Consider the following 18,039-nt stretch of genomic DNA (forward strand, 5'->3'; position numbering starts at 1 on the left):
TCAAGTTCCATTGAGTTATTCCTTGATATCTTCCCAACATATCCTTTCCCTTCAAGTTGCTGTTTCGTGTTCCTTATATTGCCAGTTCTTCACAGAACTACCAAATTTATCTTATTTGAGCTTACAAGAAAATAATCAATTTTGTGTGACTTTCATATCTGTGACATGCGTGGGCTTAAATCCGTGGGAATAGGGAATGAAAGAGTAAGACCAAACTAAAATGGTAGCTTTACTTTAAAATAAAAACAAAGCAATAACTAAAATGAAGCCAATTGTTTCAGAGAGCATTTATTTGTACATCTGTGGAATCAAAATCTGCCAAGTAACATTCAGTATCCTGTTGCCTCACCTCGTGTGTTGCAGCCCTCTTGGTATGCTGTACACAAGATGGTGGAGAATGTCCCTGTAGCTCGTCCCACTGTTATATGCGATCTTCGGTTTTCCTGGTGTATTTCTAACTTTCAGAATTCTTGAGTGTCTGCCCCAGATCACATTGTAACTTCTCCACGATATTTCAGTTAACAGCCTTGTTACCACATTCAGGCAGTTCCCCATGACTGCTGCTCACCTCTGATGAGCTCGTGGCCTATAGGAGGTGTTATCAGAGGGTAAAGGGAATTATTGTTTTTCTTGAAGAACCATTATTTATTCATCATCATCATGAAGAACATAAACTTTGCCCCCCTTCAAAGTAATCCTCCTCAGATCTAATGCACTTTTCCAATCTTGGAAGCACATCTGGAACTCGTGTGTTGTTGTTGTGTTCAGCTCCTTGCCAGTATGTTACTTTTTATCTGATGAATGGTGGCAAAATGTCATTTCAGGGTTCTCTTCAGTCTCGGGGATAGAAAGTCGTCACAGGTGGCTATGTCCAGCAAATACAGAACCTGTGGCAACATAAGTTTTGTGTTTTTGCCAAAACATCACGAACAAGCATTGAGGTGTGAGGGAGAGCATTCCTATTACTGACTGTATAAACTGAGCATAATTTCGAGTTAGTATTTCTTACTGACTGTATGACTATAAGGCGGGAACTCGTGACACACTGTCCCATTGTAATCTAAGAAAACCATGGAGAATTCACATGTGATCGAGCTTGTCAAATATTTTTTGCTTTTGGCTCTTCGAGTCAGTTTTGGTGGGGAAAATGGGTTTCAGCATCATACCCATATGCCCATGTTTTGTCTGTATTACAGCCTTCTATAGAAGTTCCAGTTCATTATTGACTTCATTCAGCAATTTCTGTACAGTGTCTATGTGACATTGTTTTTGACGTAAATTCAACAATTTATACCAAAACTTTGCTGCTACAAATTTTTTGCTCAAAATGTCTGAAAAAATCGCTTGTCATGAGCCAAATCATATGCCTATATGATGAGCAAACACTCTGAGGGTGATTCAGTGATTTTTCAGAAAACTTTTGCTTCCTTCTTCCATATCGTATCAGTCAGTCATTGATGTGCTATGACATAAAAGGCGGTCAATGTCTTCAATGTCTTCTACGTCTTCTCGACAATCTTTGAAACGTTTATACCACTGGTAAACATGTGACTTAACGATATTGATTTAGCCAAAAGCCACGCTCAACATTTCAAATGTATTGCTGCACTTTCTTCAGTTTTTCAAGCAAAATTGAATACAGGTTCTATGATCCATCTTTTTCGAAAGTAAAAATTCACCGAGCACTTGAAAACGCACAAAATGTAGTGTTAGGAGAGCTATGCGAGAGGCGTTCATTGAATTCGAAAGCAAAGTTCTATGTACTGACTTGGCAGAAAATCCTAAGAAATTTTGGTCTTGTGTCAAAGCGGTAGGTGGATCAAAACCAAATGTCCAGACACTCTGTGATCAAAATGGTACTGAAACAGAGGATGACAGACTAAAGGCTGAAATACAAAATGTCTTTTTCCAAAGCTGTTTCACAGAGGAAGTTCCTTCTCTAGATTGTCTCACAGATGACAAAATGGTAGATATCGAAATAGATGACAGAGGAATAGAAAAACAATTAAAATCGCTCAAAAGAGGAAAGGCCGCTGGACCTGATGGAATACCAGTTCGATTTTACACAGAGTACGCAGAGGAACTTGCCCCCCTTCTTGCAGCGGTGTACCGTAGGTCTCTAGAAGAGCGTAGCGTTCCAAAGGACTGGAAAAGGGCACAGGTCATCCCCGTTTTCAAGAAGGGACGTTGAACAGATGTGCAGAACTATAGACCTGTATCTCTAATTGTTGATAAGTTTTAGAATTTTGGAACACGTATTATGTTAGAGTATAATGACTTTTCTGGAGACTAGAAATCTACTCTGTAGGAATCAGCACGGGTTTCGAAAAAGACGATCGTGTGAAACCCAGCTTGCGCTATTCGTGCACTAGACTCACAGGGCCATAGACACGGGTTCACAGGTAGATGCCGCAAGGTGTTCGATACAGTTACCCACAGTCGTTTAATGAACAAAGTAAGAGCATATGGACTATCAGACCAAATGTGTGATTGGATTGAAGAGTTCCTAGATAACAGAACGCAGCATGCCATTCTCAGTGGAGAGAAGTCTTCCAAAGTAAGAGTGATTTCAGGTGTGCCGCAGGGGAGTGTCGTAGGACCGTTCCTATTCACAATATACATAAATGACCTTGTGGATGCCATCGGAAGTTCACTGAGGCTTTTTGCGGATGATGCTGTAGTATATCGAGAGGTTGTAACAATGGAAAATTGTACTGAAGTGCAGGAGGATTTGCAGTGAATTGACGCACGGTGCAGGGAATGGCAATTGAATCTCACTGTAGACAAGTGTAATGTGCTGTGAATATATAGAAAGAAAGATCCTTTATCATTTAGCTACAATATAGCAGGTCAGCAACTTGAAGCAGTTAATTCCATAAATTATCTGGGAGTAGGCATTAGGACTGATTTAAAATGGAATGACCATATAAAATTAATCATCGGGAAAGCAGATGCCAGACAGATTCATTGGAAGAATCCTAAGGAAATGCAGTCTGAAAACAAAGGATGTAGGTTACAGTACTCTTGTTCGCCCACTGCTCGAATACTGCTCACCGGTGTGGGATCTGTACCAGATAGGGTCGATAGAAGAGATAAAGATCCAAGGGGGAGAAGCGCGCTTCATTACAGGATCATTTAGTAATCACAAAAGCGTTACGGAGATGATAGATAAACTCCAGTGGAAGACTCTGCAGGAGAGACACTGAGTAGCTCGCTACGTGCTTTTGTTGAAGTTTCGAGAACGTACCTTCACCGAGGAGTCAAGCAGTATATTGCTCCCTCCTACGTATCTCTCTCGAAGAGACCGTGATGATAAAATCAGAGATTAGAGCCCACACAGAGGCATACCAACAATCCTTCTTTCCATGAACAATACGAGACTGGAATAGAAGGGAGAACCGATAGAGGTACTCAAGGTACCCTCCGCCACGCACCATCAGGTGGCTTGCGGAGTATGGATGTTCATGTAGACTGTCAGCAGTAGACTAAATATTCAAAACAGCTGAAAATGCAGTCAAACATCAGGAACATGTGCACCAATCACATAAAAACTTCTTATTGAGAGTGGGATTTATAAAGCCCACGAAATTAAAAAATTCTCATCATTTTTTGGGTCACACCTCATACACATTGGCTGTTACTGTGTTCATCACTAGACTCCCGTTGCTTTCTGTGCAGCCACCGTGGTGTTCAGTGACAGCACCGCCAAATCTGCTGAGGCCGATCAAAGTTTAAAAACGGGCTGTGCCGTAGATTACAACAAACCTAGTTACTTGGGCTGTCTTCCTCTTCCTACAGTTCAGTGATTAATATGGCTGTTCGAATTAGTCAGAGTAGATGTGATTAACAAAGATAGTGGTGTACAACTAACAAGGGAACCTCCCCATCTCACCCCTCTCAGATTTAGTTATAAGTTGGCACAGTGGATAGGCCTCGAAAAACTGAACACAGATCAATCGAGAAAACAGGAAGAAGTTATTTGGAACTATGAAAAAAATAAGCAAAATATTCTAACTGAGTAGTCCATGCACAAGATAGGCAACATCAAGGATAGTATCAGCTCAGGAGCGCCGTAGTCCCGTGGTTAGCGTGAGCAACTATGGAATGAGAGGTCCTTGGTTCAAGTCTTCTCTCGAGTGAAAAGTTTAATTTTTTATATAATCAGCTTCGCTCTCCAAAATTCCAGAAATGTTCAGATTTGCTTGGACATATGCAGGATTTGACGGTCTACACACGGAAAAATTAGAAAACGTTAAAACATGTGTTTTGACAGACCACAGGGAAAACTGTGCGACTGTGAAACTGTTGCATTCATTTGTTGCAGTTTGTGTCAAATCCTTCACTTTTTTGGGAGAAAACCTAAATCAGGCAAGGTAGAAGAATCTTTTTACCCATTCGCCAAGTGTACAAGTTATGTGGGTTGGCAACATATTCCTGTCATGTGACGCACATGCCCTCACCAGTGTCGTATAGAATATATCAGACGTGCTTTCCTGTGGAGGAATCGGTTGACCTATGACCTTGCGATCAAATGTTTTCAGTTCCCATTGGAGAGGCACGTCCTTTTGTCCACTAATCGCATGGTTTTGGGGTGCGGTCACAAAATACAGACGCTAAACTTATTACAGTGAACAGAGACGTCAATGAACAAACAGACAGACCATAACTTTGCGAAAATAAACTAAACTAAACTTTGCACTCGAGGGAAGACTTGAACCGATGACATCTTGTTCCGCAGCTGCTCACACTAACCACGGGACCACGGCGCTCCTGAGCTCACACTCTTCTTGATGTTGCCTATCTTGCACATGGACTACTCAGAGTGTATATTTTGCTTGTTTTTTTCATAGTTCCATACAACTTCTTCCTGTTTTCTCGATTGATCTATGTTCAGTTTTTCAAGGCGTATCCACTTTGCCAACTTATAACTAAATCTGAGGGGGGTGCGATGGGGAGGTTCCCTTGAGTCGGGTGTGGAATCCTGTACTGAGCTGAGAAGAAGCAAAGTGTTCCCAAACCGTAAGGTCTGCTTCCAGTGGTGGTGGCAGAGAATGGGAATAACAGTTGGCAGCCAGGCATAGCTACTGCTACCACGCACTGTGGTGGACGCGCGGACAGTGAAAGGAACGGAGTGATGCAGGAGGCGATGGCCGATGTACGAGGGCCTTACTGAAAGTAACTGGAGCGGGTGTCGCGTATTTTGGCGGGTGGTGGGGGAGTTCTGCGCAGGCAGCAGTTAGTGGTGGGGAGCCAGCTGCGGCAGTGTAGCCACAGTGTGTGTTACCTCTCCGTTCGACTGCTCCTGACCGCTGTGCATTGAAGCATGTGCGCGTGCAGGAAAGTTAAGAGCGCAATAACACCTGTACGTCTTTGTGAGAAAGGCGTTGTCATCTAATCGTCTGCCTTTAAAATATGGAGTTGTATAAAATGTGTAAAAATAAAAAAGCTGTGATCATTGGCAAGGATAATGGACAGACTTGCATTGTTTGTTCTGTTGTCGATCAACACAAGAATACAGTGTTCAGTAACTGGGAAAACTGCTGCGCATTTATCTATCTTTCCTATTCTAATTCAGGAAATACAATCTCCTTGTGCTGCCTTGAAAAATAAAATTTGAAAAGTAGAAGAAACCTTGCGAAAAGATATATACCTACTGATAATCACATGATTTTTGTAAGACACACGAAATGTTTTGCAATACGTGTGAGTACCGGGAAAAATCGTGGCACATACGGGAGTATTTCTGTCTCTTTCGAACCCAGAGAATACATTCACCCTATGATGGCTTGCCATCCATAGTCAAAATTATTTATTTGGGTTGCAGGGGAAATACAAAATTGTTAAGGCTTTCGTGGCCACTTGTTGACAAACTGCCTATTGGCTTCTGTCTCGGGTACTTCGGCCGACGTTCATCTAATGATTTTTCTGACGTTTCGCCAGCACGAGTGGCTGGCATTGTCAAAGCTTCACCCTCCATTGCCGGTGGTGAACTGCAGTGGAGGGTGAAGCTTTGACAATGCCAGCCACTCGTGCTGGCGAAACGTCAGAAAAATCATTAGATGAACGTCGGCCGAAGAACCCGAGACCGAAGCCAATAGGCAGTTTGTGCAGGGGAAATATTTGCATGTGTGAAATTTTTACATGCCAGTTTTTTAAGTGACCTAAGCAAACTTCTGAGCAGTTTATACGTAGAGCATCTTTTCGGCACATAACTGAAAGAGTCATATTTCAGAAAATATAAAAAGAGCCTGTCATACATTAAAAATAGTTATTAAAAGATCCAAAGGCACTTTGTTTCTAGACATCTCACTTACAACAAATAATTTATAGTTGTTTATATTGTGTCTATTGTACATAGTTACTGTCATACATAATATAAAACAAGTTTCCATGTGTTGTTTGTTGGGACTAATTTTCGGGAAAGCAAGAACAATTACTTTTCAGAAATGAAGAGAGCAGTCCGACTAGCATAAATACAAACGAAATTTTACATATTTTGATGGATATAGATGGAAAGTAGATGAGTGTAATCACTAAAGGCCAGCTTTAAACAGTCCACAACGAAATTGCGTAAGAAACTAAAATCTTTTTATAATTCTTTACCAGCCAGGCAAACCTAGACTCAAGTTACATAATATAGGCTTATGATTTACGATGTGTGTTTAAATGCTTACCACATCATTGCAGTACTGTCACAGGTATCCCAAAATGTTGTCTTCATCCTCGCTGTCTGAAGACGAATCCAAATGGAAGGCTCCATCACAGAGTCTCTGTCAATTTCCTTTTTAAAATCATCTTCCTGGAGTATTTCTGAATGTCTGACGCAGTTTGCCCCTGCAGATATGCTTACGTTGTCCACTGCTTCATGTGAGAGTCTTTCCACATCAGCAATTTGGAAGGTGCTGTTTCTTCCTGAGATATGGCTTTTAACTAGGCCCCTACCAGCTCAATAAGGTTGCAGTGGCTGTGATATGGTGGTAACCAGATCACTCTGTGACCATGCTGTCTTGCCAGTTCATCTGTCTTGTAAGTTTGGTATTTAGGCTTGTACGCATTTAGAGCATGAGTAACTCTGCCCTGGTCTGTGACGCTGTGTGAGGAATTCCATTAGATAACTGTGAAATAATTTAATCCGTCCTGGTATTTGAAGTAGGAGCCTTATTCACTTGTACAGAGTGCACACTTGCATTGTCCATGACAATAACAGAATTCCGTCATTTACAGAAGTAGCTGTTATACAAACCACCACTGAAAGACAGTGTAGGTCATTTCAGAGTGATGGTCATCCGATTCCTTCATCTTTGATGCCTTAAATATTAATTTTTTTTCTCTGGTATGAAGCCTGTCTCTGCAAACCCGCGTGAAGCACAACAGAGCGTTTGTTTTCCCACAGGAACCTTCAGGCCGCCAACATCGTCACTTATCTTCCAGCACGTTGGTGTAGAATGGTTCTGGTGAACGTATGTTTCATCGAGATAGTAAATATGTGATTTTCCGGCTTGTTTTCTCTCTTGCATTTCTCTAAAGAACACAATTATTGCTGCTACAATGCCACTTCTCTCTAAGAGCAGTTTTCTTCCGTCATTGCTCTTTCTGTATTTAAATCCCATCTCCCTTAATATTCTCAACATGGTAGATTTGCTGTCATTGAAGCTTTCAGCTTCTTTCCTGTAGGAACATGATTTATCTGCCGTAGGATATTCACCTTGCCTATACATATCAAATATTTTGTGCCATAACACGTTCTTGCTGAAATCGTCGAGCTCACTCGAATTTCTTTCAATTTCGGCACTTACCAGGCGACTTAAAAATATGTGATTCGTTCTCTTCAGTAGATGCTTTTTCACTGGTGATCTGTTGTACAATTCTAAAACGGATACCACATGCCTCAGCTGTTTGTTATTGGCACTTGGCAACACTGGGCAATGCTGTTTTGTCATCTGTGGCTGTCGCTTCCAGCTCTCATCTAAAGAACTGATACACGCAAAATATTATTTCTCTCACCTGCCTGTGTAATACTGGGTGACATTTGCTGTTGCCACTCATATTACCACAATGCCTTGCTATAACTTCCGAAAAAGCACCATACACAATGCTAAAACCAGTTGTAAACTTGCTCCGCACAGAATGACATTAGATTGGGCGCCCGCTACGGCTGACTGACTCCTATTGGTCGGAATGTCACGTGACTTCCGTGCTAATGCGCATCCAGTCCTCACCCGCCAAATTACATGACGCCCGCTCTAGCAACAGTTTTTAAAATTTTTAATCTTTTTTTTTTTTAGACGCACCAAATACATCTTAATCTGGAGTGTTGGCACTGTAATATTTATGTATACAAAAAAAGATACATGTTTCAATGTTTTGCTGCCCGTGAGTAGTCACAAACGTTGTGGGTGTCATTGTGTTGACGGTCAAGAATGGATCTGCCTGTTGTCCGACAAATCTCTACAACAGCTCTGAAGGGAGTGCCGTGCATCACTTTCTGCCATTTAGGACTCAAGTTGCAGTGACAGGGGCTTAAGTCCAGGGAGCTGTGGTAGCTGGTAGAGAACCTCCCAGGCCCGTCAATTGAACAGATTGGTTGCAGTGTGCGCCATATGTGCTTGAGCGTTGTCCTGCAAAATCACGAACAGATCCAGCAGAAAGCATTACTGTTTCTTTGTCTAAGCTGTTCACAGGCACTGCTTTAAAAACATGCATGTGGGTTTTATTGAAAGGAAGCAGAAAGCTGAAAATTCAGTAATATGCTTTGCTGCTTAAAAAATTCTTTATGTGAAGGTATTAGATGTGTCCCTTGTTGGAGTAGTTTTTTGGAAAATGTAATTTTTGCATTAAAAAAATTAAAAACCACATATTTTGGCTTTGCATGTTTTCTTGCTAGACAGTTGTTATTAAAAGTGATGTATGATACTTCAAAGTTAAGTAACTTGCTGCCAGTTTTTCAAAGAATGTGCAATGTGTCATGAGTGCAAATTGTGATTGCATATATGACAGAAGCAGAAACTGACAGTCGTAAATGGTGTCTTTTTTCAAAATGGGGTCACCCAACCGTCTGTAGAAGTATTTCAAAATTTCTGTAGCCATCTAGTAGGAGTTTTTAAATGACATTACATCCTCTGTTTCTATGTTTCTAAGGTGTCAAGAAGATCCTGCCCATGTCTTGATTCCTTCGTTAAGAAGATCACAAATTGGCCAATTTTTGCGTGCAATACATCTACTTTTGGCTGTTCCGCTTATTGAATGGTTCACAAGAAATGTACCTTAATTTCAAAGTGTCCAAATGAATGTTATCTGAACACAAGTCACTGCCAGACTGACTGCTCAACACCAAACACATTCCTTTTGTTAGTGGTGTATCACAGGAAGCAGAGCACCCACACCCGTAGTTTGGCCGTGGCTACATTGTGCTGTGCAGTTAGGCATCCAGAGTTCTACCGTTCACTGCTAGGTGGCAGTGGCATTGTTTCACAGCAACGGTTGATGAATTCATCATAGTTCAGTCATCTGTGAAATTTTTAGTGTATGTACACAAACCTTTATCATAAATCAGTCTATTAGTAAAACTGTATCAACGGCCTTGCAGTACTTCCTGAGATAAGCCTGAATACACGGAGAGAAGCGAGTAGGGGACATGAATTTGTATATATGGGTTTGTGATGAATGGCGTGTATAGATTGTTGACAAACTCTGTGGAATGTGTAGTCAGTGTAATAATGTAGATTGGAACTTACTGTAAAGAAGACATATTACATTGCAAACAGGCACAATTAAGATACTGTGCCAGTCTGCTACTTAATGTGTCTTCTTTATGGTAGGGAGCAGTCCATCTTTTACACATTGTTGATATTCCTTAGTGGAGTTTGCATTTTTTAATGCACTAAATACGTAGGCAGTGATGAGAGCAATAGCTAAATTTGAGAAAATTGACTGAGTTGTGGGCGTTAAACCTCTGGCGTGTCCTCGTTTTAACCATCCTGTTGAAGACATCGCTTTAACGAGTGTTAATGTTGTTGCAAATTCGGTGAAATCTGTTTGCTGACATTCACAGCAGGTGGGATGTTTCCAGAACCAGCATGCAAGGAATTCTGAAATACAAAGTGAATCTCGGTGCATTTAGAATCCAACTGACGTGAGAACTGAAGCCAGTCACGAAAGGTACTGAGCATTTGGCTGTCGGGCACTTGCGAAACAAAGAACAGACAATAATTTCATCGAGAAAATGATGTTCATTGGTGAAGCACACTTCATCTACTTCTGTATGTACACGGATACTCTGCAAATCGCATTTAAGTGCCTAGCACAGGGCTCATCGAACCACTTTCACAATAATTATCTATTTCACTCTCAAACAATGTACGGAAGAAACTAGCACCCATATGGTTCTGTGCAAGCTGTGATTTCCCTTATTGTATTATGATGGTTTATCCCTACTAGGTCGGCAGTCGACAAAATATTTTCGCATTCGGAGGAGAAAGCTAGTGATTGAAATTTCGTGAGAAGATCCTTCAGCAATGAGAAACATATTTGTTTTAATGATGTCCACCCCAAATCCTGTATCGTGTCCTCTATTTCTCAGTAATACAAAATGTGCTGTCCTGCTTTGAACTTCCTAACTGTCCCATTTGATGTACATCCTGAACTGCACAGCAATACTCCAGAAGACTGTGGTCAAGTGTACTGTAAGTCTCTTTAGCACACCTGTTGCATCTCTTACATGTTCTGCTAATAAAATGCAATCTTTGGTACCCATTCCCCACAACATTTTGTACGTGTTCTTTCCAATTTAAGCTGTTCATAATTGTGATTCATAGATATTTAGTTGAATTTACGGCCTTTGGATTTGATTGGTTTATTGTGTAACCAATGTTTAATGGTTTCCTTTTAGCACTTGTGTGGATGACCTCACACTTTCCATTACTTAGGGTCAATTGACAATATTTGCATCATACAGATATCTTTCCTATATTGTTTTGCAATTTGTTTTAATCTTCTAGACGATAAATGACAGCATCATCTGCAAACAACGTAAGGCAGCTGCTCACATTGTCTCCTTAATCATTTGTACAGATAAGCAACAGCAGAGGGCCTATAACCCTACCTTGGGTAACCCAGAAATCGCTCCTGTTTTACGTGATAACTTTCCATCAATTAGTAAAAACTGTGACTTCTCCAACAGGAAATCATACATCACATAATTGAGATGATATTCCATAAGCACACAGTTTGATTACGAGCTGCTTTTGAGGTACGGTGTCAAAAGCCTTCTGGAAATCTAGAAATACTGAATCAGTTGAAAATCTCTTGTCAGTAGCACTTGCTGTGATTGCATATATGACAGAAGCAGAAACTGACAGTCGTAAATGGTGTTTTTTTTCAAAATGGGGTCCCCCAACTGTCTGTAGAAGTATTTCGTGAACTAGCAAAATGGCAGGATAGGGGCACAGAAAACTGTTGAGTGATTAGGGAGAATCCATTACATCTACAAGTTACTGGGGGTGTAGCATTTCAGACGAGGGTACAATCGAGATGTACTGCTTCGAAGATAGCGTGATGCTGCAGACTCGTAGAGGCCATTTGTATAATATTGTATTTCGTACATAATCACGTATACCGTACACAGCAATAATATATAAATTAGTGAATTTCACCAATTTGTTTGTAGTTTTTATGGGGCGTGCTTTAAGTTCCATTTCGGGAACAGTTAGTTCTCTACCTCACAGCGGGGTACACTTTTTGTTTCAGGGATATAAAAGCCGGTAACATCCTTTTGGGTGAGGACGGCACAGTGCAGATAGCAGACTTTGGCGTGTCAGCGTGGCTGGCGACTGGCAGAGACCTTTCGCGGCAGAAGGTGCGCCACACTTTTGTCGGCACCCCCTGCTGGATGGCGCCAGAGGTCATGGAACAGGTACAGTCCCACTTTCCCTTACCATTTGTCTGTGGATACTTGGTGTAATTTGGCAGTATTTATTGTGCAGTGTGTGGTGATCATTAGGAAAAATGTTTGGCTCTAGGTGCTTCGTAGAGGTCTCTGTATAAAAACTTTGTTATGATACGAAAAAGTCTTCCTGAAATATTAGATTTACGAGTGCTGTTGATTACAAAACATTTGACCATTGACACTGTAGCCAGTAGTTCAGTGTGTTGCAGAAAAGTCCACAGTCAGAGTTACTTGTTCCAATATCACTGGTTGCAACTCTTCTTTTAATTCTATATTTATCATCAAATGGATTTGTTAATTAACAAATTTTGAATCTTAATTATTTAATAAAAATAACATATTTTATTTTAATTACTGATCTTACAGAAATGCAAATAAATGAAAATATGATAAAAATGCAAAACATGAAATAGGAAATAAAATAAATTGCAGTAGTTTAAAAGAATAACACATTCTGCATGCTACATATTAAGTTTTTTATTTAATTTGCACATCCAGATGTGTTTCGTCGTATTTACGAGGTATCTTCAATGGGTTTTCTGAAATATTACACGATCTTTTCGTTGGCAAATATAGGCGATTGTTTACACGTATAGGTTATAGATTTAAGACAGTTCGTAAAATACCTTTTTACTTCTAGACACTGAATAGTTATTTGACGTATATAATTTTAACAGCAAACCATTTAACCTCTGTGTATCAAATTTTAATAAATTTTTGTAAATGAGTAATTAAAAAAATTGTACTAGATTCTGTTTCAGCATTTGTTAATTACCATTTGCTTTTGTTAATAAATATGGAATTTAAATGAAAGTAAAGAAGAAGTTGCTATTAGTTAATTTGAACCAGTGACCGCAAGACTACTAGACTTTTATGCTACCCACTCAGCTAACAGGAACTGTGAACAGCAGATTATTCATCTCATGACATACATTAGCAGTCCATATGGGTTGCATACAGATGTGTCAAAAATTTACATTACAGTTGTAATGATTTTGTGACAGTAGTAAATAGCGACAGTGAAATTATGTTTATATGGACAAGTATTTGCGTGTATATGTAAAAAGTTGTATACAGGTCAAATTACCATTTTGTCCTACAAGATTCATCCACTGAGTAACAGCATTTAAGTATTACTGCTATGTATATAGCTTCCTTTTAAGTGGACCTAAGTTCATTTGCATTATTGTGTCTTCTTTTAGTTTATAATTAATTTCATTCTCATGTATGGTAGTGCCGGGGTGTATGGGAAGCATAAAGTGTCTTGTATTGTATGTGAACAGAATGGTTACTCTCAGATAGTGGGAGAGTTACTGTTTGAAGTTTTCTAAATAATGGCTGACATGGTTCTTTATGCTGTACAGTGCACAATTGCTAAATGATTTTTTTCCCCTGTACCTGCAGTATCCACGCTGTTAGCTGAATTTCCCCAAAAACAGTACCATTGCTTGCCTACGGGGTATTGCCTCAGTTGTGCAACTGGGTTCATGATTTTTTGCCAGAAAGGTCACAGTTTGTAGTAAATTGATGGAATGTCATTAAGTAAAAAGGAAGTAATGTGTTGTTTCCGAAGGAAGTAGTACAGGTCATCTGCTGTTAAGTCTACATAATTTATTCAGGTGACAATCTGACCAGCCCTCTGTAGGTTGTTTGCAGAAGACACTTGTCATTTACCATCTAGTAAAGTCCTCAGAAGATAAAACCCAATTGCCCAGAACTATGGAACACACTTTACGTTCGCGAATTACACTATTTGATCAAAAGTATCCGGACAACTGGCTGAAAATGACGTAGAAATTCGTGGCGCCCTCCATCGGTAATGCTGGAATTTAGTATGGTGTTGGCCCACACTTAGTGTTGATGACAGCTTCTACTCTCTCAGGCATACGTTCACTCAGGTGCTGGAAGGTTTCTTGGGGAATGGCAGCCCATTCTTCACGGAGTGCTGCACTGAGGATAAGTATCGATGTCGGCCGGTGAGGCCTGGCACGAAGTCGGTGTTCCAAAAGATCGCAAAGGTGTTCTATAGGATTCAGGTGAGCTATATGCAGGCCAGTCCACTACAGGGATGCTATTGTCGTGTAACCATTCTGCATCAGGCCGTGCATTACGAACAGGTGCTCGATCGTGTTAAAAGCTGCAGTCGCCATCCTCCAATTGCTCTTCAAGAGTGGGAAGCGAGAACGTGCTTAAAACATCAATGCAGGCCTGTGCTGTGATAGTGTCACACAAAACAAGGGATGCAAGACCCCTCCACGAAAAACATGACCACACCATAACACCACCACCTCCGAATTTTACTGTTGGCACTACATACACTGGCATTCACCATACCCACAAACCCTGCCATTGGATTGCCATATTGTGTGCCGTGATTAGTCACTCCAAACAATGTGAATCTACTGTTCTATCGGCCAATGTTTACGCTCTTTCCATCGAGCGAGGTGCCATTTGGCATTTACCAGCGTGATGTGTGACTTATGAGCAGCTGCTCAACTGTGAAATCAGAGTTTCTGAGCTCCTGCCAGACTGTCTTACACTTGCAGTGGACCCTGATGCCGTTTGGAATTTCTGTGTGATGGCCTGGATGGATGTCTGCCTATTACACATGATGACCCTCTTCAACTGTCGGCGGTCTGTGTCAGTCGACCGATGAGGTCGGCTTTTGCACTTTCGTGCTGTACGTGTCCCTTCTCATTTCCACTTCACTATCACATCGGAAACAGTGCACATAGGGATGTTTAGGAGTGTGGAAATCTCGCGTACCGACGTATGACATGAGTAACATCCAGTCACCTGACCACGTCTGAAGCCCGTGAGTTCCGCGGAGCGCCCCATTCTGCTCTCTCACGATGTGTAATGACTACTGAGGTCACTGATATGGCGTACCTGGCAGTATGTGGCAGCACAGTGCACCTAATATGAAAAAAGTATGTTTTTTGGTGTGTCCAGATACTTCAGATCACATAGTGTATCTGTATGGTGGGAAAATACTCTAAAGACTGTAAATTCAACTAAATACCTATGAATTATAGTTACAAACAAATTAAGCCATGTAGGTATTGTCACGGGCAACACGAAACAAAGAGTGCTTGTTATTGGCAGGACACTTGCGAAAGTATGTGCAACAGATCTACTAGAGACTGCTACATTAGACTTGTCCATTCTTTTCTGGAGTAGGAGATTGTCAGCAGGTAGAATTTTGCGGAGGACATCGAAAATGCTCAAAGTAGTTTAACTCGTCCTGTGTTTTTGTGAAATACGGTAGTGTCACGGATGCAATAAGCGACTTGGGCTAGCAGTCATTAAAACGAAGGCATTTTTTTTTCGTGGTGAGATCTTTGCACAAAATTTCGATCAACATCTTTCTCCACTGAATGCACCTACACAGGGAGTAATGATAAAAAAAAGAGAAATCGGTGTGCAGGGAAAGATTTGAGTGTTTTTGTGTACACACCATCCAAGAGTGGAACGGTAGAGAAATTCAACGAATCCTATGCCAAACACTTAACTATAAATTGAAGAGTAGAGTTTTATGAATATAATAGAGGGAAACATTCCCCGTGGGAAAAATATATCTCAAAACAAAGATGATGTAACTTACCAAACGAAAGCGCTGGCATGTCGATACACACAAACATACACACAAAATTCAAGCTTTCGCAACCTACGGTTCCTCCATCAGGAAAGAGGGAAGGAGAGGGAAAGACGAAAGGATGTGGGTTTTAAGGGAGAGGGTAAGGAGTCATTCCAATCCCGGGAGCGGAAAGACTTACCTTAGGGGGGAAAAAAGGACAGGTATACACTAGCGCGCGCGCTCACACAAGCAGACATTTGTAAAGGCAAAGAGTTGAGGCAGAGATGTCAGTCGAGGCGGAAGTACAAAGGCAAAGATGTTGTCGAATGACAAGTGAGGTATGAGCGGCAGCAACTTGAAATTAGCGGAGGTTGAGGCCTGGCAGGTAACGGGAAGAGAGGATATACTGAAGGACAAGTTCCCATCTCCAGCGTTCTGACAGGTTGGTGTCAGTGGGAAGTATCCAGATAACCCGGACGGTGTAACACTGTGCCGAGATGTGCTGGCCGTGCACCGAGGCACGTTTAGCCACAGGGTGATCCTCATTACCGACAAACACTGTCTGCCTGTGTCCGTTCATGCGAATGGACAGTTTGTTGCTGGTCATTCCCACACAGAAGGCTTCACAGTGTAGGCAGGTCAGTTGGTAAATCACGTGGGTGCTTTCACACGTGGCTCTGCCTTTGATCGTGTACACCTTCCGGGTTACAGGACTGGAGTAGGTGAGGGTGGGAGGGGATGAGGAAGTGGCTCTGGTAATTTGCTTCTGTACCAGGTCGGTACATCCCCTCAAACCCAGAACCTCCCACAGAAGAACCACAAAAGTGCCCCACTTGTGACAGGATACTTTCCGGGACTGGATCAGACTCTGAATGTGGCTCTCCAGCAGGGATACGACTTCCTCAAATCCTGCCCTGAAATGAGATCCATCCTTCACAAAATCCTCCCCACTCCACCAAGAGTGTCTTTCTGCCGTCCACCGAACCTTCGTAACCTCTCGGTTCATCCCTATGAAATCCCCAAACCACCTTCCCTACCCTCTGGCTCCTGCCCTTGTAACCGCCCCCAGTGTAAAACCTGTCCCGTGCACCCTCCCACCACCACCTACTCCAGTCCTGTAACCCGGAAGGTGTACACGATCAAAGGCAGAGCCACGTGTGAAAGCACCCACGTGATTTACCAACTGACCTGCCTACACTGTGAAGCTTTCTATGTGGGAATGACCAGCAACAAACTGCCCATTCGCATGAACGGACACAGGTAGACAGTGTTTGTTGGTAATGAGGATCACCCTGTGGCTAAACATGCCTCGGTGCATGGCCAGCACATCTTGGCACAGTGTTACACCGTCTGGGTTATCTGGATACTTCACACTGACACCAACCTGTCAGAACTCCGAAGATGGGAACTTGCCCTTCAGTATATCCTCTCTTCCTGTTACCCGCCAGGCCTCTACCTCCGCTAATTTCAAGTTGCTGCCGCTCATACCTCACCTGTCATTCCACAACATCTTTGCCTCTGTTCTTCCGCCTCGACTGACATCTCTGCCTAAACTCTTTGCCTTTACAAATGTCTGCGTGCGTGTGCGTGCGCGTGCGTGTGAGTGTATACCTGTCCCTTCTTCCCCCCCAAGGTAAGTCTTTCTGCTCCCGGGATTGGAATGACTGCTTACCCTCTCCCTTAAAACCCACATCCTTTCGTCTTTCCCTCTCCTTCCCTCTTTCCTGATGAAGCAACCATTGGTTGCAAAAGCTTGAATTTTGTGTGTATGTTTGTGTTTGTTTGTGTGTCTATCAACATGCCAGCGCTTTCGTTTGGTAAGTTACATCATCTTCGTTTTTAGAGTAGATCTTTAGATGTACAGGCGGTGGAGAAAGTAATATGAACATCACATACATAATATTTATTTATTAATAAGGTGTTGGTCCACGATTGGCTTTGGGAACAGCTTCAGTTCTTCACAGAATAGATGCGTGGAGTGTCAGAATAGTTGCTGACGGAGTGTTCTCCCAGTTTTGTACAGAAACATCTGCGTATTGCTTCAGTGATGTTGGAGCTGGGCATCTGCTCCTCCACTCTCTGCTCTAAAACTCCTCATAATGATCCAGTTTTGTCGAGGTCTGGCAATTGTGCTAGCGAGGGAAGATTTGTGACGAAATTCTGATTCTTGACAGATTGTGCTTGAACCTTTCTGGCTGTGTGTATCACTGCATCATTATCTTGGAATACGGCTGTGTTTGGGAGCAATATGCTAGTTTTAATAAATCCTTTGCTGTCGGGGATGTCGAGATACTTATTTGCACCGAGCTGGCCAGTGAGGCCGATGATTGGACGAGCTGAATACCACGATATAGCTGTTCAAATTGTAACCGAACCTCCCCCGTGCTCGATTGGAGGAAGCAGGCAGGCCAGATCGTGGACTCGTTTTGGGGTTCTCTGTACATAAATTTGGCCATTTGCAGGAAATGTCCTGTGGCATATCATCTTTCACATCCTTGCATTGGCATCAGTTATTAAG

General features: G+C 41.9%; 1 protein-coding gene across 5 annotated transcripts in view; it reads left to right on the forward strand.

Moving 5' to 3' along the window:
• Positions 1-18,039, forward strand: part of LOC126108920 (serine/threonine-protein kinase OSR1) — a 525,656-nt gene that overhangs the window by 436,715 nt on the left and 70,902 nt on the right. For all 5 annotated transcript variants that reach the window (XM_049914286.1, XM_049914284.1, XM_049914287.1 and 2 more), the window contains one exon: positions 11,746-11,911. In XM_049914286.1, coding sequence (XP_049770243.1) covers positions 11,746-11,911 — 166 coding nt within the window. The remainder of the gene's footprint in view (positions 1-11,745; positions 11,912-18,039) is intronic.

This window comes from Schistocerca cancellata, chromosome 11, assembly GCF_023864275.1.
Source record: "Schistocerca cancellata isolate TAMUIC-IGC-003103 chromosome 11, iqSchCanc2.1, whole genome shotgun sequence".
Classification (NCBI taxonomy): domain Eukaryota; kingdom Metazoa; phylum Arthropoda; class Insecta; order Orthoptera; family Acrididae; genus Schistocerca; species Schistocerca cancellata.